Consider the following 27,957-nt stretch of genomic DNA (forward strand, 5'->3'; position numbering starts at 1 on the left):
TTTTTTTGAAACAGGATCTCACTCTGTCACCCAGGCTGGAGTGCAGTGGCACGATCTCAGCTCACTGCAATCTCCACCTCCCGGGCTCAAGCCATCCTCCCACTTCAGCCTCCTGAGTAGCTGGGACTACAGGTGTGTGCCACCACACCCAGCTAAGTTTTGTATTTTTGGTAGAGATGGGGTTTCACCATGTTCCCCAGGCTGGTCTGAAACCCCAGAGCGCAAGCACTCCGCCTGCCTCTGCCTCCCAAAATGCTGGGATTACAGGCATGAGCCACCGTGCCCAGCCACAAAAATCTTAATCTGTGTATATTCATAGGGAAAGGGCCTAGGCCTTTCATAGGAGACTTAAAATACTCCCCATCTCTACAGAGGTTGTCAGAACCACTAATGTAGTGCAACCTTTATTCTCTCCCCTTTAAAAAACCATCCCTGGCACCTGCTCTTTGTGTAGGCTGTCAAGTAGGGCTAAGAAGTCTATGGAGAAGACATGGAGGCAGATCCACAGAGGAGCTCATTTCTTTTTTATTTTTATTTTTTGAGTTGGAGTCTCTGTCACCCAGGCTGGAGTGCAGTGGTGCAATCGCGGCTCACTGCAACCTCTACCTCCCGGGTTTAAGCGATTCTCCTGCCTCAGCCTCCCAAGTAGCTGAGATTACAGGCATGCGCAACCACGCCCGGCTAATTTTTTGTATTTTTAGTAGAGACTGGGTTTCCATGTTGGCCAGACTGGTCTCAAACTCCTGATCACAAATGATCTGCCCATCTCGCCCTCCCAAAGTGCTGGGGTTATAGGCGTGAGCCACCACACCCGGCTGGGGTATCTATGGTTCTTGGCACAAAATCAGCAAGTTCAACTTGCCAATTGATCAGAATTTTTGTTTTGGGATGAAAGAATCCAATTTCTGGAGCTCAGAAGCCACATAGTCCAGAGGACCTGGGGGTGAGGGTGAGTCAGGGTGGTTGCAGCCTTGCCAGGCCTCACGGCCTCTGGTCCAAGCTGACACAGGCTCACTGACACCCTGCTCTTGGCCCCTGGGCATGCCTTCTCAGATGGGACCTCTTTTTGGCTACTGCATTCTCCCTGCTATTTAGCTCTCTAGCCTCTGACATCCCACCACCACTTCATTACCCAAGAGAATGAACTAAGGTCTAGCAAAGGAAAGTAACTTACCTAGGATCACAGAGGCAGGGTAAGAATCAGACTGAAGACTGTCCATGCTAGCCTGGTGCTTTTCGCACAGCCCCGCAGTGGCCCTGGGCTCACCAGCCAAACATGCAGTGCAATGTGCCTATGAAGTAATAAGCCAGGCTTGGTACAGTTGTGAAAAGCTGTCCTCTCTTGCTCAGTGAGCATATGTCACTTGAAGCTGTCTGGCAGTGCTTTATTAGGGCATCTGAAGAAATACTGGCTTAAATGGAGCTGCATCCCAAGCCCATTGCCACAACCTTCTCCCTGTTGGGAACGTGAGACTGAACTGAACCCCCGGATGAAAGTGATCCTGAGGCCTGGCACTGTGCCACCTCCCTATTGGGTTCACGGCAGTCCCTGCAAGCCCGGCTGGGACTCCTCAGTCATGCAAAGCAGCTCTGGCCCCTCCAAGGCTGTCCAATTTTCATCTCTGTGCTACTCCACCCCCAGCATGGGGATGAACCCAGGTGAATAGGTGGGTGACTGTGAGAATCAGCCCAGGGCAGGCGGTGCAGGAAAAGAGCTGGGAAAGCACTTGTCTCCTTTATTGAACATCTGCAGGAGGCACCTCTGCACTGACCAGGCAGCCAGAGAAGCAAGCGGGCAGGTGGTGGGGGGCGGGGGAGCATGGGGCAGGAAGACGCCCATCCTCATTTCCAGTCCTTGAAAAATTGCTTGAAGATGGGACTCTCACGGCCCTGGGGCAGAATCTCCACCTGCAGGAACAGCGGGGGAGAAGTCTGGTTCACAAAGTTGCCACCTCTGCCTCTGCCCAGGAGGACAGGAGGGGGCCAGAGCCAGGGAGGAGGGTGTGGGCTCCTGGCCTGAATCCATGTGCAGTCCAGGCCGGGAAAGCTCCCCTGGATGAGCCACGAGATGAGAACCAAGATTTCAGGGACACAGACTGAGGCAACAGACTGCTTCAAGGGCGTGGGTGCACAGTTCAACAAACGCCACCAACTGTAGCTGAGCCCCGTCAGCTCCCCGCGGGATGACTTGTGGACACTGTGCTGCGGCGGGAGGGGTAGCACCAGCCAGGGACAATGGCCCAGAGGAGGAGTACCCAGTTCTCTGGGCGCCCAGGAGAGTGCTGCCCAACATCCTCTTTGAAAATATTAAGTATTTTGACATTTTGAAGGATTGAGATGGGCTTTCCCACTGGATGGGTCTAAGAGGGAGGCCTGGGTGTTCCTGACAGTGCCCAAGGCTCTCCTGCCCTTCCTGGCCAATTTGAGGGTTCAGGGGCCACAGGAAGAGCCCTAGGAGGAGGGCTGGGGGCATGCGCATCTCCTCACCTGAGTGTTCGGGGCATACTGCATGCGCGAGATGAAGCCCTCAGCCACCTGCAGGGCTGCCTGCCGCTCCTTCTCATTCGCTTTTCGCCCTGGATCATAGGAAGGAGATTTTTAAAAAGAGCAGGGACCCTCTTTAGCCGCCATCCCATTTTTCTTGAGGAAATTTACGGGAGTCCACAGAAGAGCCAGCAATTTTTACAATAAATGGACCAGGGGTCCCAAGAATGCTGAGGGGCTCTTTGGAGATGTGGAGTCAGTCCCTTAAGAATTTTCCCAAACTGGCAGCACCAAGGTAGATGAAAACCCCTCTTCTGCCCGGGTCTGATCATGCAAACCTCTGCTCTGACCTGGGCCTCTGGACTATTTCAGGGAGGGGAACAGGTGTTCACCCTAGCATCAGACTGTGAGGCCACAGGTCTCGTTTTCCCCTAGGACCCCTCACCTCTTGAATTCATCAAGCCTTTCCTGAAAAACTAAATAAGACAAAGCATACAATTTATTATAGAGGTGACTTACTCCCATAATGCCGGCAGGGCTACACTGGCCTAACGGTTATGCTAACTAAGCACTTACGAAAATGAAGACCCCACATAATCCAGTCATTTCTGCTAGCAGTCCTGAGAACTCAAACTGCTCGTTCCAGGCTTTTTTATTTTTATTTTTTCTGAGACGCAGTCTCGTTCTGTCGCCCAGGCTGGAGTGCAGCGGCACCATCATGGCTCACTACAGCCTCAACCTCCCAGGCTCAAGCAATCCGCCCACCTCAGCCTACCGTGTAGCTGGGACCACCGGTGCACACCACCACACTCAGCTAATTTTTTTTTTTTTTTTTTTGTAGAGAAGTGATATTTTGCCATGTTGCCCAAGCTGCCAGACATTTTTCCAAGGAAATGATGCCAAAACGATGCCGTGATGTGGTTGGCTCTCTAGGCAGGCTATAAAATGCCATGAACTACAATGTATCTGAAATTAATATGCTGGGTTCCTTCCTCTGTCAACTGACCAGCTGCCCCCCTACCCATGAGATCCTTCTCTTCCTGGACTCCCAAGTTTCCTGTTTCTCCTCTGACTTCTCTTTCCATAGTGGTTGGGTTCCTTGCTCCGGTTTATACATGCTTCTGTGGGCCTCTGGGAACCCCCCTCTGCTTGGCATTGGTTCCATGGGATATGTGCCCTCTGGCAGGAGAGAAAAGGCAGCCCTGCAGCGCACGCCTCTCTCTTTCCACTCTTTTGCTGCTCCCAGCTCCTCCCTTTCACCTCTATCTCTGCTGAGTTTCAGAAGCAATACTATGAAATGCCTGGTAGCCACTATCTGTAGATACCCACCTACTTGTCTGCCTTCCTGACCAGGCTAAGGGCTGGCATTTTCTCCACCTTGGTTGACCCCACAACTGGGTGTTGAGCAAATGCTATTGCTGAAAATTCTCAGACCCCAGGCAGAGACTCAGAACAAGTTTGTTTCATTTTTGGTCAAACCAAGCAGAAGAGGCTCTGCCCAACAGTGTTTCTATTTCCAGAAGATAGAATCTCTTGGAAAAACAAGTTCTACAGGTTCACCACTCACTGCATAAAATGATGTTTAATTTGTCTAAAATTAATTTCTGTCAAACCTTGAGGCAGAATCCCAGGATCGGGGTCCCAGAAGCCCCAAAGGTCTAGAGCTGGGCTAGGGCAGTGGTTCTCAAAGTGTGGTCCCTGGAACCAGCAGCACAGACATAACCCAGAAACTTGTTAGAGATGCACGTTCTGCCTCACTCCAGACCTAGTGATTCAGAATCTATGGGGGTGGGGCCCAGCCATCTAAACAGGCCGTGGGGTGATTCTGAGGCTTGCTGTAGTTTCAGAGCCATTGTTTAGAATTTAGGAGGTGGGAACAGCAAAAAGAAAATGGCGAGGCAGTGGCTCACGTCTGTAATCTCAGCACTTTGGGAGGCCGAGGCAGGTAGACCACTTGAGGTCAGAAGTTCGAGACCAGCCTGGTGGTGAAACCCCATCTCTACTAAAAATACAAAAATTAGCCAGGCGTGGTGGCACGCACCTGTAGTCCCAGCTACTCGGGAGGCTAAGGCAGGAGAATTGCTTGAACACAGGAGGCAGAGGTTGCAGTGAGCCAAGATCGTGCCACTGCACTCCAGCCTGGGTAACAGAGCAAGACTCCTTCCCCCCAAAAAAAAGAAAGAAAGAAAGAAAGAAAGAAAAAGAAAGAAAGAAAGAAAGAAAGAAAGAAAGAAAATAGCGAGGCCTATGCCATGGCTCATGCCTATAATCCCAGCACTTTGGGAGGCCAAGGTGAAGATCACTGGAGGCTGAGAGTTTGATACCATCCCGGGCAACATAGAGAGAACCCATCTCTATCTTTAAAAAAAAAATTTTTAAGGCCGGGCGCGGTGGCTCATGCTTGTAATCCCAGCACTTTGGGAGGCCGAGGCGGGCGGATCATGAGGTCAGGAGATCGAGACCATGGTGAAACCCCATCTCTACTAAAAATACAAAAAATTAGCCGGGCGTGGTAGCAGGCGCCTGTAGTCCCAGCTACTCGGAGAGGCTGAGGCAGGAGAATGGCATGAACCCGGGAGGCAGAGCTTGTGGTGAGCCGAGATCGCGCCACTGCACTCCAGCCAGGGTGACAGAGCGAGACTCCGTCTCAAAAAAAAAAAAAAAAAATTTTTAAAGAGAGAGAAAATGGCCAGCCAGAAGCATGCAGGCTTCCTGAGGCTGTCTTTTACAAGAAGCTAGACAGGCTGAGTCCTGCAAAGGGAAGCCTGCCCAGGTCAGAGCAGCTACAAGCATCTCAGGCTGTTACAGAGGAGCCACGTACCCTTCCAGATATAGATCTTGCCACAGAGCCCATTGTCCAGCACGAAGCAGTCATCAGATATCAGCAGTTCAAGGGCAAAGGGGCTGGAGTCAGCTACCTTGGTCAGGTTCATCTGTCCAGTGGCATCAGAGACCTGGGGAGGAGGGACAGTGCCTGATCTCACCCCCTACACACCAGCCCTCACCTCATCCTGAGGAGGGGGAGGCTGGTCCTCCCTAGGTCCTTCCCACTGTGCCCCGCTGCCCACCGCCCAGGTCCCAGGAGCAGACAAGAGAGTGAAGACCTGAAAAGCAAATTCCAGGCAGCCCCACTCCCTCCCATCACCCCAATCCCTGCAGCACAGGGGCCCCAAACCCATTTGGAAATTAGGTGGATTCCAAATTACAAAGAAATGCACAGAATTCAAGAAAGAAAAGCTCAGCATTGGCTTCAAGCCTTTACCAAGCATAGGCTGGAAGTGAGGTGCACTCATCTCAGGAGGGCCTGCCTTCCGCCCACTACCCATCCTCGTCTCACTCCCAGCCCTGTATAACTCCCTACCTCCCACCCCGGTTCCAGCCCCACCTTCCCCCTGCCTTCTCCCCTCCACCCTGCTTGCATGCAGCTGTGCTGTGCAGGCTCCCACCCTCCCTGCTGCCGGGTCCCAGGGCAGGCTTGGGGGGCCCACCTTATACAGAGCTGCAGCCTGGGCATTTGCCTTGTCAGCTGTGAGGTCTTCCTCGGGGTTGCCCTCCTTCAGAGCAGGCTTGGGGCCCAGGACCTGCAGGGGCCGGGGCAGGCCAGGTTTATAGGCACCCCTGCCCTGGAACTTCCCAGCCCATCATGCCCAGGGCCACTGCTTCTGGTGGGGCAAACTGCACCCTGCACTAGGGCACCCAGCAGCCAGGCTGCTCAGCCTCGAGGATGAGCATCTACCCAGAGGGGCACCCTGTGAGCTGGCCACAGCCCTAGGCAGTATGCCAGATGGCCCCTGCCACCCTCCACCGGCCACCCTCAGCCCTCAGCTCATCACCACCTCTCTTGGCCACTTTCAAGCAGAGGCTGCCAGCCACCCACTCCAATGTCCCCCAACCTGGATCATCTCAGCAGGCTCCTCCCCATCAGTGACAATCTCCACCTGGGCCTTGCCCTGTCGCTCACTGTCCCGGATGGCCAGGGCCAGGTCCCTCGCCTTGTTGCGTTCCAGGATGTTGGACTTTCCACCACACCAGGCGAAGATGTTCTGCAGGGAAGCAGGAAAGTCCGGGTCAGGGCCAGATGCCTGTGTCCTGCTCCCCAGCTCAGAGAAGGGCCCACAGCTCTCCCTCTCTCCTCTCTGAACTGTCCCTGAGGCAGGACAACCACGAAGGCAGAGCACAGCAGAGGGCTCTCTGAAAATGCCCACGACCACCCTCTGCAACTGTTTCTCTGCCCACCTGCCATCTGTCTTCCTTTCTTTTTTTTCGAGACAAGGTCTCACTCTGTCATCCAGGCTGGAGTGCAAAGACGCGATCATGGCTCACTGCAGCCTCGACGTCACGGGCTCAAGCAATCCTTGCACCTTAGCTTCTAAGCAGCTGGGACTATAAGCACATGCCACCATGCCTAGCTAATTTCTTAATTTTTTGTAGAAATGGGGTCCCACTATGTTGCCCAGGCTGGTTACAAACTGCTGGGCTCAAGCCTCTTTCTTTTTCTTTTTTTTTTTTGAGATGGAGTTTTGCTCTTGTTGCCCAGGCTGGAGTGCAATGGTACAATCTCAGCTCACTGCAACCTCCACCTCCTGGGTTCAAGAGATCCTCTTGCCTCAGCCTGCCGAGTAGCTGGGATTACAGGCATGTACCACCATGCCCGGCTAATTTTACATTTTTAGTAGAGATGGGGTTTCTCCATGTTGGTCAGGCTGGTCTCCAACTCCCGACCTCAGGTGATCTGCCCACCTCGGCCTCCCAAAGTGCTGGGATTACAGGCTTGAGCCGCCGCGCCTGGCACCTCTTTATTTTTCTTCCCATCACATATCTCCTATGTTTAAACGTCTCTTACCACCTATCTCCACCTACTAGAAAGTGAGCTTCATTAGGACATGAAGGTTTTGTTTGGCTTTGCTCACCGCTGTGGGTCCACTGCTAAAACAGAGCCCGGCATGGATTTAGGCGCAAAATAAATATTGACTGACTGAGTGAAGGACTGGATGGGTGAATGGCTGAATGGCTCCTTGAGCACAGCATCTCACACTTCTACCCACCACCCTGCCGGGCAGAGCCCCTGTCACCTCTCCTTTTCTGGTAATGGCGAGGTCTGTTCACCTGTCCCCTTCCTTGTCTCAACATGTGTAGTCCTCCTCACCAAGAGCTCCTGGATTGATCTCCCTGCCCCAAATCTTCAGTGCCACAAGACGCAGCCCATACTCCTCAGCCAGCCAATCTCCTCATGACCTAGGGTTCACCTTCCACCTTGCTTAGCAATTTCCCTCCCCCTGCTCCTGTCCCCCAGCCCGGGTCCCAGTCTCACTAGACCCCTGGTGTATGCATGTCTGCACCCTTCCCCAAGTTGGCGGCTCAGCTCACCTTCTCCCTTTGCCTTGAGTGGCATCTCCCCTCCTATAGGTCTAGTCCAATGTCACCTTCCTGGGACAACTGGCTTCGGCTCAGGCTAGAGGGACCCTCTCCGGCTCAAGCCCCCCCAGCACATGGCAGCTATCCCCCTTGAAGCCTTCATCACATCCTGCCTCAGGTTATGGCAAGTGACCGGCCCATCTTGGCTGCCTCCCCAGAGTGAGCTTTTATGGTCCCTGTGCTGGCTCAGAGAGGGCATCATAGATTCACTGAACGAAGAGATAAATGACTGAATTAATGAATGGTCTGGCAGGCAGCGAACTCAGAGGCTTCCAAGAGGAGGGAAAAAGCTCCAGAGCATCAGAGGCAATGTCTAGATGGCAGAAGGAGGCTGGCATCAGTCCTTACAAATATAGGGACATTCTCCAATGGTCAGAGTGATCTGACTTGGAATGGGCTTACGGCTTCTCAGCTTCTCTCCCTCTTTCCTGGCCTCCTGCCCCTCTGTCCTTGTAAAGGATGGTGCCAATACAGAGTGCTCAGTCTGGCCAGCCTACCCACCTGGCCCAGGTCCAGGATGAAGCAGTCCCCAGTGTTGAAGCTGTCCCAGTTCAGTGCCCGCTCAGTGGCACGGATGTTCTTCTTCCCCTTCACCTGGTAGAGTTTCTTGATGGCAGCTGGGGCTCCTGTGGAGGTCTTGTGAAATGCTGACTCCACACCACCTTCCTGCAGCCCAGACGGCCCATCTGAGTGGACTGACAGGAGACCCAGAGCCCTCTGCACCCCATCCCACTGGGAGACGGGCAGAAAGGTGGGGACCCAGCCCCAAAGGCACCTGGGTCTTCTGCAGGGTAAGAACTAGCCAGAAGCAGGGCTGGCTCTGAGAGAAGCTGCAGGTGGGGGTGCCTGGAGGTGGGCTCTGACCTGGTACTTGAGGCCCTGTGGGAAGTAGCTCATGAAGAGGTCAGACTCATTGCCCTGCACCTCGCGGTGCTGCACAGGCCGCTCTCCCAGCAGCGTGTTGAGGTGCACAGCCAGCACGGCACAGGCCCCCTGCTCATCCCGGGATGACTGCTGGCCTGGGACAAGTGGGAGAGGGCAGGGCAAGGCCCTTGTGATCCATGCCAGCCCCCTCCCTCCCCTTCCTGGGCCCAACCTTCCCCCATCCAGATCCCCTTACCTATCCACAGGTGCAGATGGGAAACCTCTTCTGGGCCATTGTGTAGCACTAGGTAGGAGTCCCCCGAGAAGAAGACGCCCTGGTTCTCTCGCGCCACGGGCACCGGCTTCAGCTTCTCCACCCGCCACACATGCAGGCCTGGATCCTGCACTGAGCCTGGGAATGGAGAGCCACTGCGAGAAGAGAGAGGGTTGACAGCAGCCTGGACCCACTTGCGCAAGCACAGCCCTGGGCAGGCCTGGCGACTGCAGTCTGGGGATGAGGAGAGCAGTGGGGAGGGGCAGCCCTTGGAGGCGAAGAAGGGGAAGTTGTGAAAGGAGATGGGGCATGCAGCTTACCTCTGGGGAATGGCTGTGTACATGCTGTCTTCAGATCTGGAAAGAAAGAAGAAGCCATTATTATTACAAATGCCGCAAAAAGTACCTCTCACGTGGGGCTGGAGAGGCCCTTTTCAGTAGCCAAGTACTTTCATATTCATCTCTAGGAGCCCTAGTTCCATTATGCAGACAAAGAAAATGAGTCTCAGAAATTCTAAGTCCAAGGCCACACAGCTAGTGAGTGGTTCATGGAAATAAGGTCTCTGACCCCTGGGCCAGGGTCTTCCCTCTGCTGAGATCTCACAGAAATTAAAATAAGAGCAGAAATTAACAAAAAACAGAAACAAGAGAGAAGAGCAATGAATTTTTTTTTTTGAGACTGAGTCTCACTCTGTTGCCCAGGCTGGAGTGCAGTGGTGCCATCTCGCCTCACTGCAACCTCTGCCTCCCGGGTTCAAGTAATCCTCTGGTCTCAGCCTCCCAAGCAGCTGGGATTACAGGCAACACCATCACGCCCGGCTAATTTTTGTATTTTTAGTAGAGACGGGGTTTTGCCATGTTGCCCACGCTGGTGTTGAACTCCTGACCTCAAGTGATTTGCCCACCTCAGCCTCCCAAAGTGCTGAGATTATAAGCATGAGCCACCATGCCCGGCCTCAAGTTGGCTTTTTTTTTTTTTGGAGACAGAGTCTCACTCTGTCACTCAGGCTGGAGTGCAGTGGCATGATCTCAGCTCACTGTGACCTCTGCCTCATGAGTTCAAGTGATTCTTGTGCCTCAGCTTCCCAAGTAGCTGGGATTACAGGCCCACACCACCACGCCTGGCTAATTTTTTTATTTTTAGTAGAGATGGGGTTTCACCATGTTGGCCAGGCTGGTCTTAAACTCCTGACCTCAGGTGATTCACGTGCCTCAGCCTCCCAAAGTGCTGGGATTACAGGCGTGAGCCACCGTGCCTGGCAAGTTGTTTTTTTAAACCAATAAAATTGATTAATCTTTAGACAAACTGATTAACAGAATGAGAAAACACAAATATCAATATAGAAATAAGAGATGTGAGATCACCACAGATTTTACAGATATTAAAAGGATAAAGGGAGTATTATAAAAACTTTATGCCAATATATTCAACCACTTATATAAAATGGGCAAATTCCTTCAAAGACACAAATTATGAAAGCTCATTCAAGAAGATACAGATTATCTGAACAGTAGCCATATCTATTAAAGAAAATAAATTTGTAGTAAAAAACTCATTCCCCCCCAAAAAACCCAAGCCCAGATGGCTTCACTGGTAATTTCTACCAAAAATTTAAAAAGGACATAATACCAATTATACACAAAATCTTCAAAAAAAGAGATGACAGAACACTTCTCAATTCATCCTATGCTGCCACCAGTCTCCTGATAACAAAACCAGATAAATATATTATACAGAAAGAAAATTACAGATCAATATTTCTCATGAACATACACATACAAAAATTAACACAATTTGGCTGGGCATGGTGGCTCATGCCTGTAATCCCAGCACTTTGGGAGGCCAAGGTGGGTGGATCATGAGGTCAGGAGTTTGAGACCAGCCTGGCCAACATGGTGAAACCCTATCTCTACTAAAAATATAAAAATTTGCTGGGTGTGGTGGCACACACCTATAGTCCCAGCTACTCAGGAGGCTGAGGTGGGAAAATCACTTGAACCCAGGAGGCAGAGGCTGCAGTGAGCTGAGCCCATGCCATTGTACTCCAGCCTGGGTGACAGAGTGAGACTCAAAAAAAAAAAAAATTCACAAAATTTTAGCAAATGAAATCAAATAATACATAAAAAATAAACCATGATGACCAAATGAGGTTTATCCCAGGAATGCAAGGTTGGTTTAATATCTGAAAATCAGGGTGACAATAGCTAATAATAATGCAGTGTATATTTCAAGATAGCCAGAAGAGAGGATTTGAATGCTATCATCACAAAGAAATGATAAATGTTTAAAGTGATGGATATGCTAATTACCTTGATTTGGTCATTATACAATGTACACAAATACGTTGTATATGTACAATGAAACATCACACTGCACCTGCTAAGTATGTACAATTATTATCTGTCAATTATAAATTTAAAATAAATAAATAAATAAAGCTGCTCACAATGCAAAAAAAAAAAACACCAAAATTTGAAAATCAATGCCATCCACCCTATTAACAAGCATGTATGGGTAATTAGCTCAATAGATGCAGAAACAGCATTTAGCAAAATTCTACATCCATTCCTAGTTTAAAATTTTTTCAAGCCTGGGCTTATACAACCCTACAAAAATTTTAAAAATCAGCCAAGGCCAGGCGCAGTGGCTCACACCTGTAATTCCAGCACTTTGGGAGGCCGAGGTGGGCAGATCATGAGGTCAGGAGTTCGAGACCAGCCTGGCCAACATGGTGAAACCCCGTCTCTACTAAAATACAAAAATTAGGTGGGTGTGGTGGCGTGAGTCTGTAATCCCAGCTACTCAGGAGGCTGAGGCAGGAGACTTGCTTGAACCCAGGAGGCAGAGGTTGCAGTGAGCCAAGATTGTGCCACTGCACTCCAGCCTGGGTGACAAAGCGAGACTCTGTCTCAAAAAAAATAAATAAAAATAAAAATCAGCCAAATGTGGTAGCGCAAGCCTGTAATTCCAGATCCCAGCTACTTAGGAGGCTGAGGAGGGAGTACCGCATGAGCCCAGGAGGTAGAGGCTGCAGTAAGTCAAGATCATGCCACTGAAGTGCAACCTGGATGACAGAGTGAGACCCCCCTCTCAAAAAAAAAAAAATTTTTTTTTTACCCACAAACTAGGAATAGAAAGAAACTTCCTTAACCTGTTAAAAAGGCATCTATTAAAATACAACAAACAAACAAAAACCCTTCACCTAACATTATACTTAATGGCTGCTCTAATTCTAAACTCCCTCCCTGAGAAATTTCACCCACTCCCAGGCATCAGCTATCAATTCTGTATGCCCAGCTTCCCTCAAATGCCAGAATGATGAACACTTTTTCTGGACAAAAGTCATTCAAGGGAAAAAATGCTAAATGCAAGTATTTTTTAAAAATATATTATCTTTTAAAAAAATTCAGAAAATGCACCAGCTATGGCTCCACTCACTGTTGCTTTCATAGGTTCCCATCACTAGAGGATTTCTTCTTTTGGCTCAAAATGCAGAGATCACAGAGCCAGCATGCACTTCGTACATAATACAATTCATGCTGTGCATCCATTCAGACAGAGTTTGTGTAAGATGAGCCCCAGTGGCACAGGGTAAGGGCTTGGGGAATTGGAGGGTAAAAATGCAAGTTGGCACCATTAGGAGATTCTTGAGGTCTGGGGCAGCAGGATCAGGAAGTGCAGTATTTGGCGGGGGCCAGGGAAATCAAGAGTAGGGGGAAGGCAGATGACAGAGCAGAAGGTATTAAGTCTGAGTAGGAAACAAAGAGGGACAGGTCAAGGGCAGTGATAATGGATGTGAAATGCTATGTGAATTATGACTTTCCTTTTCCTTTCCCAACCTACAAAATAGTGGAAGGCATATTTTGGCACCACGATTCCGGAAGAGGAGATGCAGAGAGCAGAGGTTTGCGGAGGGAAACTTTAACGTTTCTCCATCCCACAGAGGATCACATGCTGTGCCCACATCCCCTGCAACAGGCAGCCCAGCCTGTGACTCAGGCCTGAGCTGGTGAAGTGGCTGTCCCAAGCTCAAGCCTTCAGGGAGCGCTCAAGAATGAGAGATGGAGCGCGCCAATTGTCAGCTTTACTATTTTTCATTCTGTGTTTAACTCAAAATCAGGCAGCTCCCATGCCAGAGAGCCACATCAGGGTTTGGATGAAAGAGGTTTGGCAGGCCGGGTGCAGTGGCTCACGCCTGTAATCCTAGCACTTTGGGAGGCCGAGGTGGGCAGATCACTTGAGGCCAGGAGTTCGAGACCAGCCTGGCCAACATGGTGAAACCCCGTCTCTACTAAAAGCACAAAAATTATCCAGAAATCACTTGAACCTGGGAGGCGGAGGTTGCAGTGAGCCAAGATCTGTGCCACTGCACTCCAGCCTGGGCAATGGAGTGAGACTCAGTCTCAAAAAAAGAAAAAAGAAAAAGAAAAGAAAGGAGTTTGGCTGCCCACTAGAATGACCTTGGGACCTTATTAAAATGTCGTTACTGACAAAGATTCTTTGCTTGGCCAAACTTTAACTAGGCTTCTGAACCCCCCATAGGCCCATCTGTGTGCTTGTAAAATCGATTTTAGCAAAAGAACCCTGCTAAGGCCATTTACCCAGAACCCCCCACCCTTGATATCCGGTCAATCTGATAATCGTGGATATCTGATTGGGTTCCTCATCTCCCTGCCCCCCGCCACCCCTGTGATGTCTGGTCACTCTGGCCTGTATTCAGCAAGAATCCTGTTAGGGGCCGGACACAGTGACTCATGCCTGTAATCCCAGCACTTTGGGAGGCCAAGGCGGGCAGATCACCTGAGGTCGGGAGTTCGAGACCAGCCTGACCAACATGGAGAAACCCCATCTCTACTAAAAATACGAAATTAGCTGGGCGTCGTGGTGCATGCCTGTAATCCCAGCTACTAGGGAGGCTGAGGCAGGAGAATCACTTGAACCCGGAAGGCAGAGGTTGCAGTGAGCTGAGATCATGCCATTGCACTCCAACCTGGGCAACAAGAGCGAAACTCCGTCTCAAAAAAAATAAATAAAAAGGAATCCTGTTAGGTCAGTCTAGCCAGAATCTCTTTACCCTTGACGTTTCCTCTTAGTAATTTTCTTTTTTTTTTTTGAGACAGAGTTTCACTCTGCTGCCCAGGCTGGAGTGCAGTGGCACAGTCTCAGCTCATTGCAACCTCTGCCTCCTGAGTTGAAGCAATTCTCCTGCCTCAGCCTCCTGTGTAGTGGGATTAGAGGCGTGCACCATCACATCTGGCTAATTTTTTGTACTTTTAGTAGAGGTGAGGTTTCACCATGTCAGCCAGGCTGGTCTTGAACTCCTGACCTCCAGTGATCGCCCACCTTGGCCTCCCAAAGTGCTAGGATTACAGGCGTGAGGCACTGCGCCTGGGCCATATTTTTTTTCTTTAACAGTGCCCAAGCCCCTGGTCTGGGGATTCTGATTCCACAAGTCTGGAGTGGGGCTTGATCACCCATATTTTGAACATATGTTCGAAGTGATGGTAGTAGTGCCAGTGAATTCTGTCCAGAACAGTGTCAAATGCTCGCCTGCACATTAGAATCATTTGGGGGTTTTTTAAAAACCCCAGTGCCAGCCAGGCATGGTGGCTCATGCCTGTAATCCCAGCACATTGGGAGACTGAGGTGGGTGGAATGCTTGAGCTCAGGAGTTCAAGACCAGCCTGGGCAACATGGTGAAACCCTGTCTCTATAAAATATACAAAAATTACCCGGGCGTGGTGGCGCACACCTGTCATCCTAGCTACTTAGGAGGCTGCAGCACAAGAATTGCTTGAACCTGGGAGGTGGAGGTTGCAGTAAGCCGAGATCACACCACTGCACTCCAGCCTGGGTGACAGAGCGAGACTCTGTCTCAAAAAAAAAAAAAAAAAAAAGTAATTTACAGAAAAATAAGAAAGAAAAACCCCAGTGTCTAGCTTCCATATTAGACTCATTAAAATCAGACTCTCTGGGTGGAGCCTGGATGTCAGTGTTTGAGAAGCTCCAGATGACTCTAATGCTTGGTCAGGGTTGAAACTCCTGCTGCCTCATTAGATCTCTGTCCTGAGACCTTTTGTTCCAGTCTCCCCCGGGGAAGGGTCCACCCTGACCTCTGGCCTTTCACTCATTCCCCTATCCCAGCCCTCTGTCCAAGCCCACAGCTCCTTGAGCTTCCTCAGTGTCCACGTTCACTCTTACATCCATTAAAGCCCCCTCATCCTAGGCTGGGCGCAGTGGCTCACGCCTGTAATCCCAGCACTTTGGAAGGCTGAGGCAGGTGGATCACCTGAGGTTAGAAGTTCAAGACCAGCCTGGCCAATATGGTGAAACTCCGTCTCTGCTAAAAATACAAAATTAGCCAGGCATGGTGGTGCATGCCTGTAGTCCCAGCTATTTAGGAGGCTGAGGCAGGAGAATTGCTGGAACCCGGGAGGCAGAGGTTGCAGTGAGCCAAGATGGCACCATCGCACTCTAGCCTGGACAACAGAGCAAGACTCCGTCTCAAAAAAAAAAAGCCCCCTTATCCTTCCAGGCCCGTATCAAGCCCCTGCTGTCCAAGGAAACTTCCAGGACATTCAGTGGCCTCCACCTTCTCTGGGAGTTCTCCCAGCCCTCTCCCCTGGGAGCACATACTTTAGCCTGTTTTATAGCATAACCTGGCTGCTTCATATCTCAACTGGAGCAAGGACACACCTGATGCCTCTGTTCCTCAAGCAGCCCAGGAAAGAGTCTATTCAATTCCACTCAAGGTCTGTGCTGGGGGCTTGGCACTGGGGGTGACATGCACAGAGACAAAGAATAGCCCACGTTTTATGGTTTGGCTGCAGGGTGCAGTGAACAAGGGAGCCATCATACCCAGTGAAACCGCAGACGAACTTCCTCTAGGTGGGGAATGTCACAGAATCACAGATGTCAGCATTAGAAAGTGCTAAAGTTGAAGAGGGGAGCTGGGGCGGGGGGAGGAATAAAAGAAAAAAAAGAAAGCGCTAAAGTTCTTATCTAGTCCTGCTCTGCCTGCACTGCCCTACACATACCCATACACGCATAGTGCAGAAATCTCTTCTATAGCATCCCTTACCATCCTCTTCTTGAAGGCTTCCAGTGATGGGAAACTCACCACCTTACCAAACAGCCTCTTCTACACCTCTTAAAGCCTTTACTTTTCCCCACTCTGCCATACTGTGGTGAGTTATGGACCTGCCCACCTCCACTACTACGCTATAGGGTCCTGTAGGGCAGGAAGTGTATTTTGCCTCTGAATCTAGCTGGAACCTCATGCAGGTGCTCAAAGAATGCATTTGATTAACTGGACCTGCTGGGCTCCGATTATTAGACTGGGGTGGCACCTAAGGGATAGCCCAGGATTTCAAAAGGCTGGGACAGGCTGGAGCAGCCCCAGGAGGCAGAGAGCAGGGGGTAGGGGTCCCAGACTGCCATGGGGCTGGGGGTGGGGAGGAGGCAAGTCCTGCCGGCTGTCCCATGGTCCTGACTTAGGCTGTCTTTGAGGACACATTGAGGGACCTCGGAGAGGAGGTCACCGTTACACACACCTTTAAGGAAAGACTTGACAGCCATCAGAGGGACAAAAATCCTGCTGGGGTCCAGTGGTACCTTTGCCTTCCTCAGACCCTGATTCCACTGACCTCCAATAGGTCTCTTCCCTTCACAGTCCCTGCTTGCCCCTAGGTGTGAAATGAAACAGCACCTCCGCTTCTCCTGGTGGAGGTAGGTGCCCACTCTAGAAACCAAACTGAATCTCCCAGCCTGGGACATGGCATTCTCAGAATCTGGGTCCAGAGGCCTCATTTGGGGATTCCATATGGTTTTTCCCCTGACACCAAATAGGTCTCCTACCCTTCTCCAGGTTCCACCACTTCCTCCCTCCCCACCTCCTACCTGAGACAGTCCACCTGGACCCTCAGCCAAGGTCTTCCAGAGTTTGCAAAATAATCAAATGTGCCACTTGCATTTGAATTCAAATGGCTAGGACTGCCCTGCCCCCTCCCCAAGCCACTCCCACCCAAATAGCATCACACCACAGTCCTGTCTTGGGGACAGGCAGCTTCTAATCTGATTTCACCTCCAGTCTGGCTAAGGGCCTTCAGGAGCAGTGTGGTGGCCTCTGTCAGGAGGTCTGACACAGCTGGGACAAGCCCTGACCCAAGAGTTCCTCCATGTGCAGTGTGGGCACAGCCCACCCATCCTCCCGGGCAGCTTCACAGCTACCATCAGATCAGGTGCCTGGAGCCTGGCATAAGGCTGGCAGGACAGCAGGCTGGGGGAACTCCACCGTGGCACAAAGTGGTATCCAGAAATGTGGGTCTCTGTTCCCAGGCCACCACAGCCAGCCCTCACCTGCCCACCCAGGAGGGTACCAGCCAGCCGTGCTGGCAGCCACCCTGCCACCTTCACCTTTCAACACTCCTACTTTCCTTTCTTCCTCCTACTTCTGCTTCGTAGGTTCGTCTTCCTTCCAGCCTGCCCCACCCGGCTTCTCACTTCCCTCTTACTTCTCTGGCTGCCCCACCCACCAGCCCCACCCCTGGGCTCCTTCCCCAGCCAGTGTGGAGGCAATGTCCCCCGACAGGGAGGGGCAGGCAGTGCTGGGAGGCCAGCAGGCCTGAAGCAGAAGAGCAGTCACTGGGGTGGGCAGTGGGTATGCCAGGCCGTCTCCTCAGAGGGGCCCACAGGAAGGCTGGAGGTCCACACAGGCCCACCACAGTAGCCTCAGCCTGCTGCAGGTCACAGCCAAGGCAAATCAGGTAGGGCATCTCTGAGTCTGAGACCAGCAAGGAAAGCCATGTTCTCCATTCAGGGCCTGGGGCAGGCGCTGCACAGCCCCCACCACTGCTGGGTTAGTCACATTTCCTGGGCAGGGTCACTGGCTCCACATCACTTTTTCCTCCTCCCTCAACTTGTCTTTCTCCTTGCCCCAGAATGCAAGTATTTGATTTTTTTTAAGATCAGTTTTTTGGATTTTTTTTTTTTTTTTTTTTTTCTGAGACAGGGCTCACTCTGTCACACAAGCTGGAGTGCAGTGGCATGATCACAGCTAACTGCAGCCTTGAATTCCTGGGCTCAAGCGATCCTCCTGCCTCAGCCTCCTGAGCAGCTGAGACCACAGGCCTGCACCAACACGCCCGACTTATTTTTTATTTTTTCTGGAGACAGAGTCTTGCTACTCAGGCTGGTCTAGAACTCCTGAGCTGAAGCAATCCTCCCACATCGGCCTCCCAAAGTGCTGGGATTACAGGCGTGGGCTACGGCGCCTGGCTAAGCTCAGTTCTCAGGGAATGGCTGAAGCCATAAAACATTCTTTGCCAACTTCCGCATGCCACGCTGATGCCTCTCGGGTCTCTACCCTTTGGTCTGCTTCACATTCACCAGATGTTTATCATCATGACTTCTGGGCCCTGGGCCCTCTGAGAGACAGCCCATCCTGGGTTGACCCAGGGCAACTATCCTTCCTACATCACAGTCACTAGACCCTAGAGCATGTCTCCTCCAACTCGCTGGCTTTCTGGAGGACACCGAGGTCCTCAGAGCACAAGAGACTGCCCACAAACACACAGGGAGCGGAAGCCCCTGCAAGGGAGGCTCCCATTCCCTTCTGAATCCCTGGGGGAAGGATGAGCGGACTCGGTATGAGGCTCCAGGAGAAAATGAGCACCCAGTTATGCAGCCACACAAGCGTGGCTCCTCTGCCCAGAACCTGGCCGGCCTGTCCTGGAAAGGTACTGGTCAGCAGGCTGGCTTGAGACAAGGCTCCAGGTTCAGGGTCAAGGCCTGGGGACCCTGGAGCAAAATCTGGAACAAGTCTTCCTAATTAGCAGACCTTCAAACAAAACCTCATTATTTGACTGCGTGGGAAAAGTCTGGAGAAAATACAGTACTGGATTGGCTGGGCATGGTGGCTGTCTCCGGTAATCACAGCACTTTGGGAGACTGAGGCAGGCAGATGACCTGAGGTCAGGAGTTCAAGACCAGCCTGGCCAACATGGTGAAACCCTGTCTCTACTAAAAATACAAAAATTAGCCGGGCATGGTCATGGGTGCCTGTAATCCTAGCTACTGGAGCGACTGAGGCAGAAGAATCACTTGAACCAAGGAGGCGGAGGCTGCGGAGAGCCGAGATGGCACCACTGCACTCCAGCCTGGGAGACAAAGCAAGACTCCATCTCAAATTAAAAAAAAAAAAAAAATACAATACTGGATTAATGTTTCTCATTGAAACGAAATTGATAAAATTTCACTAGAGCAAGACAGGAAGTTAAATGTTCTCCCCAAAGAACATGGCCTGTAGCTAGCATCCAAGTGTCTGCATGGCCAAACTGCCAGCCTTAAAAATAGGGTAATATGGGCCGGGCACGGTGGCTCACACCTGTAATCCCAGCACTTTGGGAGGCCAAGGCGGGTGGATCACGAGATCAGGAGTTCGAGACCAGCCTGGCCAGCATGGTTAAACCCCCATCTCTACTAAAGATACAAAAAATTAGCTGGGGGTGGTGGCGTGTGCCTGTAATCTCAGCTATTCAGGAGGCTGAGGCAGGAGATTCACTTGAACCCAGGAGGCGGAGGTTGCAGTGAGCCAAGATTGCGCCATTGCACTCCAGCCTGGGTGACTGGGCAAGACTCAGTCTCAAAAAATAATAATAATAACAATAATAATAGGGTAGTTTGGTGGAGGGTGGGAGGAGGGAGAGATTCAGGAAAATAACTAATGGGTACTAGGCTTAATACCGGGGAAACAAAATAATCTGTACAACAAAGCCCCATGACACGAGTTTACCTATATAACAAACATGCACATGTACCCGTGAACTTAAAAGTTTAAAAAAGAAAAAAAAGGATAGTCTGGGTTAGAATCCCAGTAGGGCCTAGTCCCCACAAAACCAGAGGCTGGGCGGTTAACCTGGTAGAGTGATAAGAGCTAGACAATTTAGCTCCTTACTAGCTGTGCAAGTGACTTAACCTCCTGGAGCCTCCCTGCGCCCCAATCTGTAACACGTGCATACAGTTAAATGTGAAGATGAAATGAGAGCCTATGATTAATGAGCAAATAATACATGCTCGATAAACCCAGACTTCTTTCTCTTCCCTTTAGTTTGCAATGTGCCAGCAGCACGGGAGGTAGAAATGTGCCTGGCCCCTCCCCTAGCTCCCGGTTTCTCCACAGGAGGAAAGAAAGTTAAACCACAGAGCACTCTCCTATTTCCATCCCCAGCCTCAGCGCTGGAAAGCTTCATAGATTTTGGTCACAACAGCGCATACCTTGGGTGGCTCTTAAGTTCTGGACTCTGTGACCCACGGAGGGGACAAGGATCAATGGGAATCACTGTTCCTCACACTCAGCCTCTCTAGGCTAAGGCCTCTCCCATCACCACAGGAAAAAGAGAGAGGTTTACACATTAACAGCGAAACAATTGGCTGGGCGCAGTGGCTCACGCCTGTAATCCCAACACTCTGGGAGACCGTGGCTGGCGGATCACCTGAGGTCAGAAGTTCGAGACCGTCCTGACCAACGTGGCGAAACCCCATCTCTACTAATAATACAAAAATTAGCTGGGCGTGCTGGCGGGCGCCTATAATCTCAGCTACTCGAGAGGCTAAGGCAGGAGAATCGCTTGAACCCGGGAAGCGAAGGTTGCAATGAGCCGAGATCTCGCCACTGCACTCCAGCCTGGGCAATAAAAGCAAAACTCCGTCTCAAAAAACACACAACAACAACAACAGCGAAACAAAAGGGCCGGTCGCTCAGCCTAGGACTCTCGGGAGCGACTAGGAACTCAATGCACATGCTAATGAGTTATCTGGTAACGACGCTCTACAACTAGTTTTTTACCAGACGCACAGTGTTCCTACCCTTGTGGTCTCCCCTAAGCACTACTGCTTAGTTTGTCCCAAATGAAGTAAAATAAAGCATTTCTTTAGCACGGACCCACCCTCTCCCGCCTCTTCTTACAGGAAGCCAGGAGACTGCGCGCCCGTAAGAGCGGCCCCCGGCTGTGGGAGAAGAAGAGGGAACGGGGCGCCCCCGAACCGGCTAAGCTCGTTCGACCCCTACAGGGGCAGCCCAGGTCCCCGGCGACCGGACCCCGAGGCGCGCTACTTGCCTGCCAACGCCTTGCTCCGAGGTTCTGGGCGCTGTCTCAGCCGCCCCCCGCCCCCTGGAGGTGCGCGGCCAGGAGCCGCCCCCAGTGAGTCAGAGGGAGGGGCCCGGCCGGTCTGAGCTGGCGGGGCGCCCCTATGGGAGGCTGAGGCGCCCGAAAGGGTCCTAGAATTGGGGGTGGGAAGGAGGGTATAGGGGAAGCTAAGGACAAGCTTACTATGCTGTAAACTTTGCGAGAGAATTGCAGTGTTCACTTCCATTCAATCGTTAGGCCCCCGGCCTCAATCACCCTGTGAACAGCTACTGTTCAGTGAGAGCCTACTATGTGCTTGGTGCGTCCTCACATCTACTATCATTATTCCTGCTGGAAACATGAAGTCTTGGGGAAGCTCAGAGAGGGTAAGTAACTTGTCTAGAGTGTCACACTGCTAGTTCTGTAGCGGAACTAGAATTTTTTTTTTTTTTTTTTTTTTGAGACAAGGTCTCACACTGTCGCGGGACCTGGAGTGCGGTGGTGTGATCACAGCTCACTACAGCCTCAACCTCCCTGGCTCAAGCAATCCTCCAGCCTCAGCCTCCTGAGTAGCTGGGACTGCAGGCATGTGCCACCACGCCCAGCTAACTTTTTTTTTTTTTTTTGGAGAGACTGTCTCACTCTGTTTCCCAGGCTGGTCTCAAACTCCTGGGCTCAAGCGATCCTCCCGCTTTGGCCTCCCAAAGTGCTGGATTATAGGCATGAGCCACCGCACCCAACTGCTGAACCAGGATTCTAACCCAGGCTGATCTCACCTGCAACACCTGACCCTTCTCTTCTTTATTCAGAGGAAAACAGGCCAGCAAGTGTCTGCACCAGGAGGCCAGGCCTTCTGGAAATGTGTTGGACAGCGATGGGTCCACACTTCCGCCTTGGCTCTTGAATGTGGCATAGCCAACCCATGAGAGATGTCAGTTGACAAGGCACATGAGGATCAGGCCATGGCCTTGTGACACAGTGGTAAGATCCTTTTGTGGGAGGCAGCTTCGAAAATCCCAACCAGAATGAGTTTCTCTGAAGCCCACGGGTGGGGCCTGGGGTAAGGAAATAATCTTTCTATCTGGGTGACCTCAGACAAGCACACTCCAGCAAGGAGTCCTCGGAAACCACCTCCCGCTGCCTACTGTCTGCCTTCCTTTGACCAACTCTGCTCACTCTGCAGACTCAGCTTAAATATCCCTCCTCTGAAACTCCCTCTGCAGTGCTCGCCAGGTATTCTGGACATCAAGCCACTGGGCCACCTGCACCTACACCCCCATGGGAACACTTCTCAGGCACACCTGATAGCAAAAGTGGATTTGGATCCATGGGCAACCTGGCCTGCTTCCAGACAACTAGGCCTCTCCAAGGTTGTGCCCAGGCATAGTCCTCCCAGAGCATTCAGTTTTGTTTTGTTTTGTTTAGGTCAAATTTATAGTGAAATGCACAAATCATGTGTACATTTAAATCAGTTTTGACAGATGCAACACCCATGTAACCCGCATCCCTACCAAGATATAAAACACACCAGAAAGTTCCCTCGCCACCATGTGCCTCCTCCACCACAATGTTAGCACCTCTAGCCAGGGACCGTGTCAACGTGTCATCCTTGCAACCCCAGCACCCTGCATAGCACCCAGCAGGTAATAGGCACTCAAAAAAATTTTTACTGAATGCATTAACAGATTAGACAGCAAAACCCCCACATTCTAATATTGCCCAGATTCTATTGCCTTGGGATAATCCCTTAAGACTTCCTAGCCACAGATTCCTCATCTGTGAAACAAGAACAGAAGCCCCAGTCCTCCTACCTTGGAAGGTTGTGAGGATTCAATGAGAGGCTGCTTTTTTTCTTTTTTCTTTTTTTTTAAGAGACAGGGTCTCGCTCTGTCACCTAGGCTCTGGAGTGCAGTGGCATGATCATAGCTCACTGCAGCCTTGAACTCCTGAGCTCAAGTGATCCTCCTGCCTCGGCCTCCCAAAGTGCTGGGATTACAGGAGTGAACCACTGTGCCCAGCCAAGAGGATCTGCAAAAAGAATGAAGGCCTGGACAATGCAAGGTACCATCGCCATTATTAACAAACTCCTACTTCTGGGATGAACATCTGGCTGAAGAAACCCAGGAGAGAGAAGCACTGGACACTGGCTTCTGGGCTTGGCTGCTTGGGCTCTGGCCAAGGTCTGGGGATGTCCAGAACAATCAGCTTTCTGCTTCTGTGTCCATAAACTCGGGGTATGGACTCATTTCCAGTGCTGAGAAGTTCTGAAATTGCAAAAGATTCTTCCTAGCAAGTTCCTGACCTGTCTTCTAACTACCCTGCCATGTGGCCCTCTCTGGGCCTCAGTTTCCCATCTGTGAATGAAAGCACTAGACTCGAAGGGTCCCTTCTGGCTCCTCTAACTCCAACCCAGAGGCACAGCTCAGGCTGAGCAGTTGCATTTCCTCCTCACGGGGGACTGACAGGGATCTTTTGCAATGCTTAATTCCAACATCAAAATTCCCCCAAATATTCCTTTTTTTTTTTCTTTTTTCTTTTTTTGAGACAGAGTCTCACTCTTGTTGCCCAAGCTGGAGTGCAATGGCACAATCTCAGCTCACTGCAACCTTCCCCTCCCCGGTTCAAGTGATTCTCCTGCCTCAGCCTCCCGAATAGCTGGGACTACAGGTGCAGGCCACTATGCCGGCTAATTTTTTTGTATTTTTAGTACAGACAGGGTTTCATCATTTTGGCCAGGCTAGTCTCGAACTCCTGACCTCAGGTGATCTGCCTGCCTCATCTCCCAAAGTGTTGGGATTACAGGTGTGAGCCCACCTCACCAGCCCCAAATATTCTTTTGAAGACATTGATTCAGGATGCTTCTGGCCATTAAATTTGATTTGCAAATGAATTTTTCTGGATCACTTCACAGGCCCTGGGGAATGGCCAGGGGTCTGGGTGACCATATTTTCCGAATAACGCTCAAAACCAAAACTGGTTTTGCCTTTTCTTGAATCACTGCTAGGTGCTCAGGGGCAACCAGAACAGTGACATGCTGGAATTCCTTGTGACTTCTTGGGAAAGTGGGACTGTCCAGTACAGCATGAGTGGTCTGGGGAGGGCACCAGGTGCCTGGGATGGGGGGGACTAGTCCCCCAGAAGACAGGTTTACCCCTGTACAGCCAGCGTCACACTGGGTACTCAACACCATAACAGCTAACACTATTGCGTGCTGCCACTATATGCCAGGTGCTATCCTTGATATGATTTTCTCATTTAATCCTCGCATTTACTCTCTAACATGGATCCTCTTATTATCCTCCTTTGACAGATGAGGAAACAGAGATAAAGAGAGATAAAGTAGGTCAAAATCACTTGTTCTAGGTCCCACTTAGTAAGCTGCAGAGGATAGGTGGGAACCATGTAGTGGGAATCCATGCCCTCCCCACTATCACCGCATGCTAGTGCCAGCTGTGAGTCCTTTCACATGCAAACAGCTATCTCAGCTCTCTTTTTTTTTTTTTTCTTTTTGAGACAGAGTCTGGCTCTGTTGCCCAGGCTGGAGTGCAGTGGCACCATCTCGGCTCACTGCAAACTCCGCCTCCTGAGTTCAAGCAATTCTCCTGCCTCAGCCTCCCGAGTAGCTGGGATTACAGGCACATGCCACCACGCCCGGGTAATTTTTTGTATTTTTAGTAGAGATGGGGTTTCGACATGTTGGCCAGGCTGGTCTTGAATCCCTGACCTCAGGTGATCTGCCTGCCTCAGCCTCCCAAAATGCTAGGATTACAGGCGTCAGCCACTGCGCCCGGCCATACCCTCCCTTTTAAGGTGAGGCTCTTGAAGGCCCAGACCTTTTCTCCAGTGCTTTGAGGTCTGATCCTGATGATAATAACACCTCACTCATACCCTGGACTTCACAGTTTACAAAACACCCCTCCTCCTCACCCCCTCCCAAACTCGTTCTATTTTTGTCGTTAAAGCAGAGTTGTAGGCCAGGGTGGACCATAGGTTTTCTTGGTCACGAAAGACTTCCTCCCTCCCTGGGCTCCCCTCTGTAGTGGTGCCAAATAAAAATTTGATCAGTCAAGCCTGTAAGGTAACCAGCGCTAATGTGCAAAGCCAGTCCTGGGCAGGCCTGTTCATTATTTTGAAACACTACTGATTGCACACTGTTACACCGAAAGGGCCCAGGACCCTCGTCTGGCCCAGCCTTGCCTGCCAGGCCTGAGCTGTGTCTCCCAGCCCAAATTCTCACAAGAGGGCCGACTCCGGCCAGAGCGCGCCCCTCTTTGTGCCTCGGTTTGCCCACCTAGAGGCCAGTCCCGCAGGCGTGGCGGGTACATCTCAGGGTCGGCAGAAAGTGCCACCGGGAGCCCAGCCGGAGTTGCGGGCCTCGCGCGGGGCCCACTGTCCAGATCCAAGGCTCATGAGAAAAACGAGAACGCAGGAGAGCTGCACGCCAGGCCGCGTGTGAGGCCCCAACCCGGCCCCAGCCTGGGCTCTAAATCCCTACGAACTACAAATCCCAGCAGGCAGTGGGCCGCGGGGCGGGGTCTCGGAAGCTGCGGCCTGTGGTGCCTTTGCTGAGCCCAGGTCCGGAGGGCCCTCGGGGACGGGAGCACCACAACAGACCCCCGGACACACTTACACACACAGTCTCTCACGCACACAGTCACACACACACTCACACGCACGCTCGCACGCGACGGGAGCACCACAAGACCCCCGGACACACACACAGACACACACACACGCGCGCGCGTTCTGGCCGCTCCCCTACAAACTACAAATCCCGGCAGGCAGCGGGCCGTTGGGCGGGGCCTTGGGTGCTGATCCGGACGCAAAGATTGCACCAGCCAGGGTGGGATCCCGGTGGCTAGGTGGGGGCTCCCCTACTGGGAAGGAGATGGCCTTCTCTCCTCGCAAACCCAGCTTCCCACCCCTGCACGCGCCGCTCTGCCCTGGAGTCGCTGGTCCGAGCCCTCCTCTGCGAACCTGAGCCCCTCCCTGCCCTCCCTACAAGGTTGGGGCCGTGGGAGATGAAGATGGTGGGTGGGGGGTTGGGCCCACAGCCTGGTAAGGACGCAGAGTGGCCTCCTGAACCCTTCCTCCATCGCCTAGAGCAAACTCCCATTCCTGGAGGAAGGAGCAGCCCAGACTCTGAGACTGGACTAGGTCTGTTAGGGTCCCTGTGTAGCCTGCAGGACTCATGGCGAAGCCCAGGGAAGGCCTGGGTCCTCCAGGTCAGGGATGTAGGTCCCAGGGTGTTCAGGCAGCGGTATCTGACCATCGTCAGCACCCTGCGCCCAGGCATCAATTTTACATGGCAGAGTCAAGGTGAGGTTAGGAGGCTGCCAGAAGGTAATAACCAGGGCGCTTGCATTCAGCATCCTCTCTCTCAAAGCACTCTCCTCACACCTCAAGGTCAAATGTCAGAACTCTTGTCCTAACTTCCCAGGTTGCCCAAGGAGCTTCTGAGGCGCTACAGAAGGGACTTACCCAGACCCTTCAGTGCAAGCCAGGAACTCAGGGTCCGGCCTGCTCGGTAGGATGAGCTGTGCTGAGGCCCTACTTCATCCACCCTTCCGGGCCAGGGCAGCCTCTTTCCAGAGGCCTCTTCTCAGCTGATTTCTGGCTCCCAAGCGGGAGACTCAGGTTACACCTGTATCGGGAGCAGTGACACCACAGTGGCCAGCTACACATTGGACTTTCTGTCTCCAACTCCATTTTCAGCTTTTACACTTCCTGATCTGGGCATATACTGCTACATCCTGGATCATCAAGGAAGGAGGAAAATACCTAGTCAATGAAGGTTTAGCCATGACCTTGTATGTCAGTGAGATTTCATTCTTGTGTGGTTAGTTCAAGGCGAGCTACTTCCTAGAAATATTTCATTTGATCTCTAAACATGTAGAAACAGCTCCAAAAGGGATATTCAAAGTAGATTGCTCAGATTCTCTTGACAGCAGATGTGGGGTTCATATTAACTGATCACGTGGTCTCTAAGCATGCCCATTTCTGCCTGGGAAGTTCTCAAAGGTTTGGTTTTCTGAGTGTTTCTGTTAAAACAATCAGCCTTTTGTTGAGTAGCCCTTCTGCCCCTAGAGAGGAGAGATAGGTACCATAGAAACTTGGAGACAGCTATTGACTCAGTCCCTGGACTCTTTAATAAGAGCCCATTCTCTCTTTTTTTTTTTTTTTTTCCCGAGACGGAGTCTCGCTCCGTCTCCCAGGCTGGAGTGCAGTGGCGCAGTCTCGGTCCACTGCAACCTCTGCCTCCCGGGCTTAAGGGGTTCTCCTGCCTCAGCCTGCCTCAGCCTCCCTCAGCCTCAGTAGCTGGGATTATGGGATTACAGGCGCACACTACCATGCCTGGCTAATTTCTGTATTTTTAGTAGAGACGGGGTTTCACCATATTGGCCAGGCTGGTCTCGAACTCCTGACCTCAGGTGATCAGCCCACCTCGGCCTCCCAAAGTGCTGGGATTACAGGCGTGAGCCACCACGCCCAGACTGAGCCCCTTCTCTTATTATTAGAAATCTTATTATCAGAATGTGAGCTTCCGCATTCCAGGGCTTAGTACCAGACCCCCAAGTCAGTAATGACCCTTGGGACACGCAGTGTGCCAAAAGCCGTTGAATGCCAATTCCTGCTCCCTGAAGATCCAACCAGCAATCAGCAGGGTGCAGTTAAAGTCACAGAGCAGTGTTGTTAGGTCATTACAGGGAATGTGGCTAAGGAAGGGCAAAGTCCAGCAAAACTTGTCTTAACTTCCCACGTTCTTTCGCTCTACGGGCCTTGCCTTCATTTATC

At 51.5% G+C, this 27,957-nt stretch overlaps 1 protein-coding gene across 5 annotated transcripts; it reads right to left on the reverse strand.

Moving 5' to 3' along the window:
- Positions 1 to 1,716: 1,716 nt before the first annotated feature.
- CAPG (capping actin protein, gelsolin like) lies at positions 1,717 to 26,664 on the reverse strand. Of its 5 annotated transcripts, none has more exons than XM_058428618.1 (10): positions 26,644 to 26,664; positions 9,358 to 9,393; positions 9,020 to 9,192; positions 8,764 to 8,918; positions 8,401 to 8,565; positions 6,378 to 6,527; positions 5,973 to 6,065; positions 5,306 to 5,438; positions 2,488 to 2,576; positions 1,717 to 1,908 (listed from the first exon to the last, which is right to left on the reverse strand). In XM_058428618.1, exons 2-10 carry the CDS (start codon positions 9,378 to 9,380, stop codon positions 1,843 to 1,845), a joined length of 1,047 nt encoding a protein of 348 aa, XP_058284601.1. In that variant the 5' UTR covers positions 9,381 to 9,393; positions 26,644 to 26,664; the 3' UTR covers positions 1,717 to 1,842. The 5 variants fall into 5 exon arrangements, with proteins under 5 accessions (XP_058284601.1, XP_058284600.1, XP_032033670.1 ...); XM_058428617.1 differs by lacking the exon at positions 26,644 to 26,664 and adding an exon at positions 25,454 to 25,590; XM_032177779.2 differs by lacking the exon at positions 26,644 to 26,664 and adding an exon at positions 21,154 to 21,214.
- Between the last annotated feature and the right edge of the window lie 1,293 nt (positions 26,665 to 27,957).

The sequence above is a fragment of the Hylobates moloch genome, unplaced genomic scaffold (genome assembly GCF_009828535.3).
Source record: "Hylobates moloch isolate HMO894 unplaced genomic scaffold, HMol_V3 SCAFFOLD_15, whole genome shotgun sequence".
In the NCBI taxonomy this organism is placed as follows: Eukaryota; Metazoa; Chordata; class Mammalia; order Primates; family Hylobatidae; genus Hylobates; species Hylobates moloch.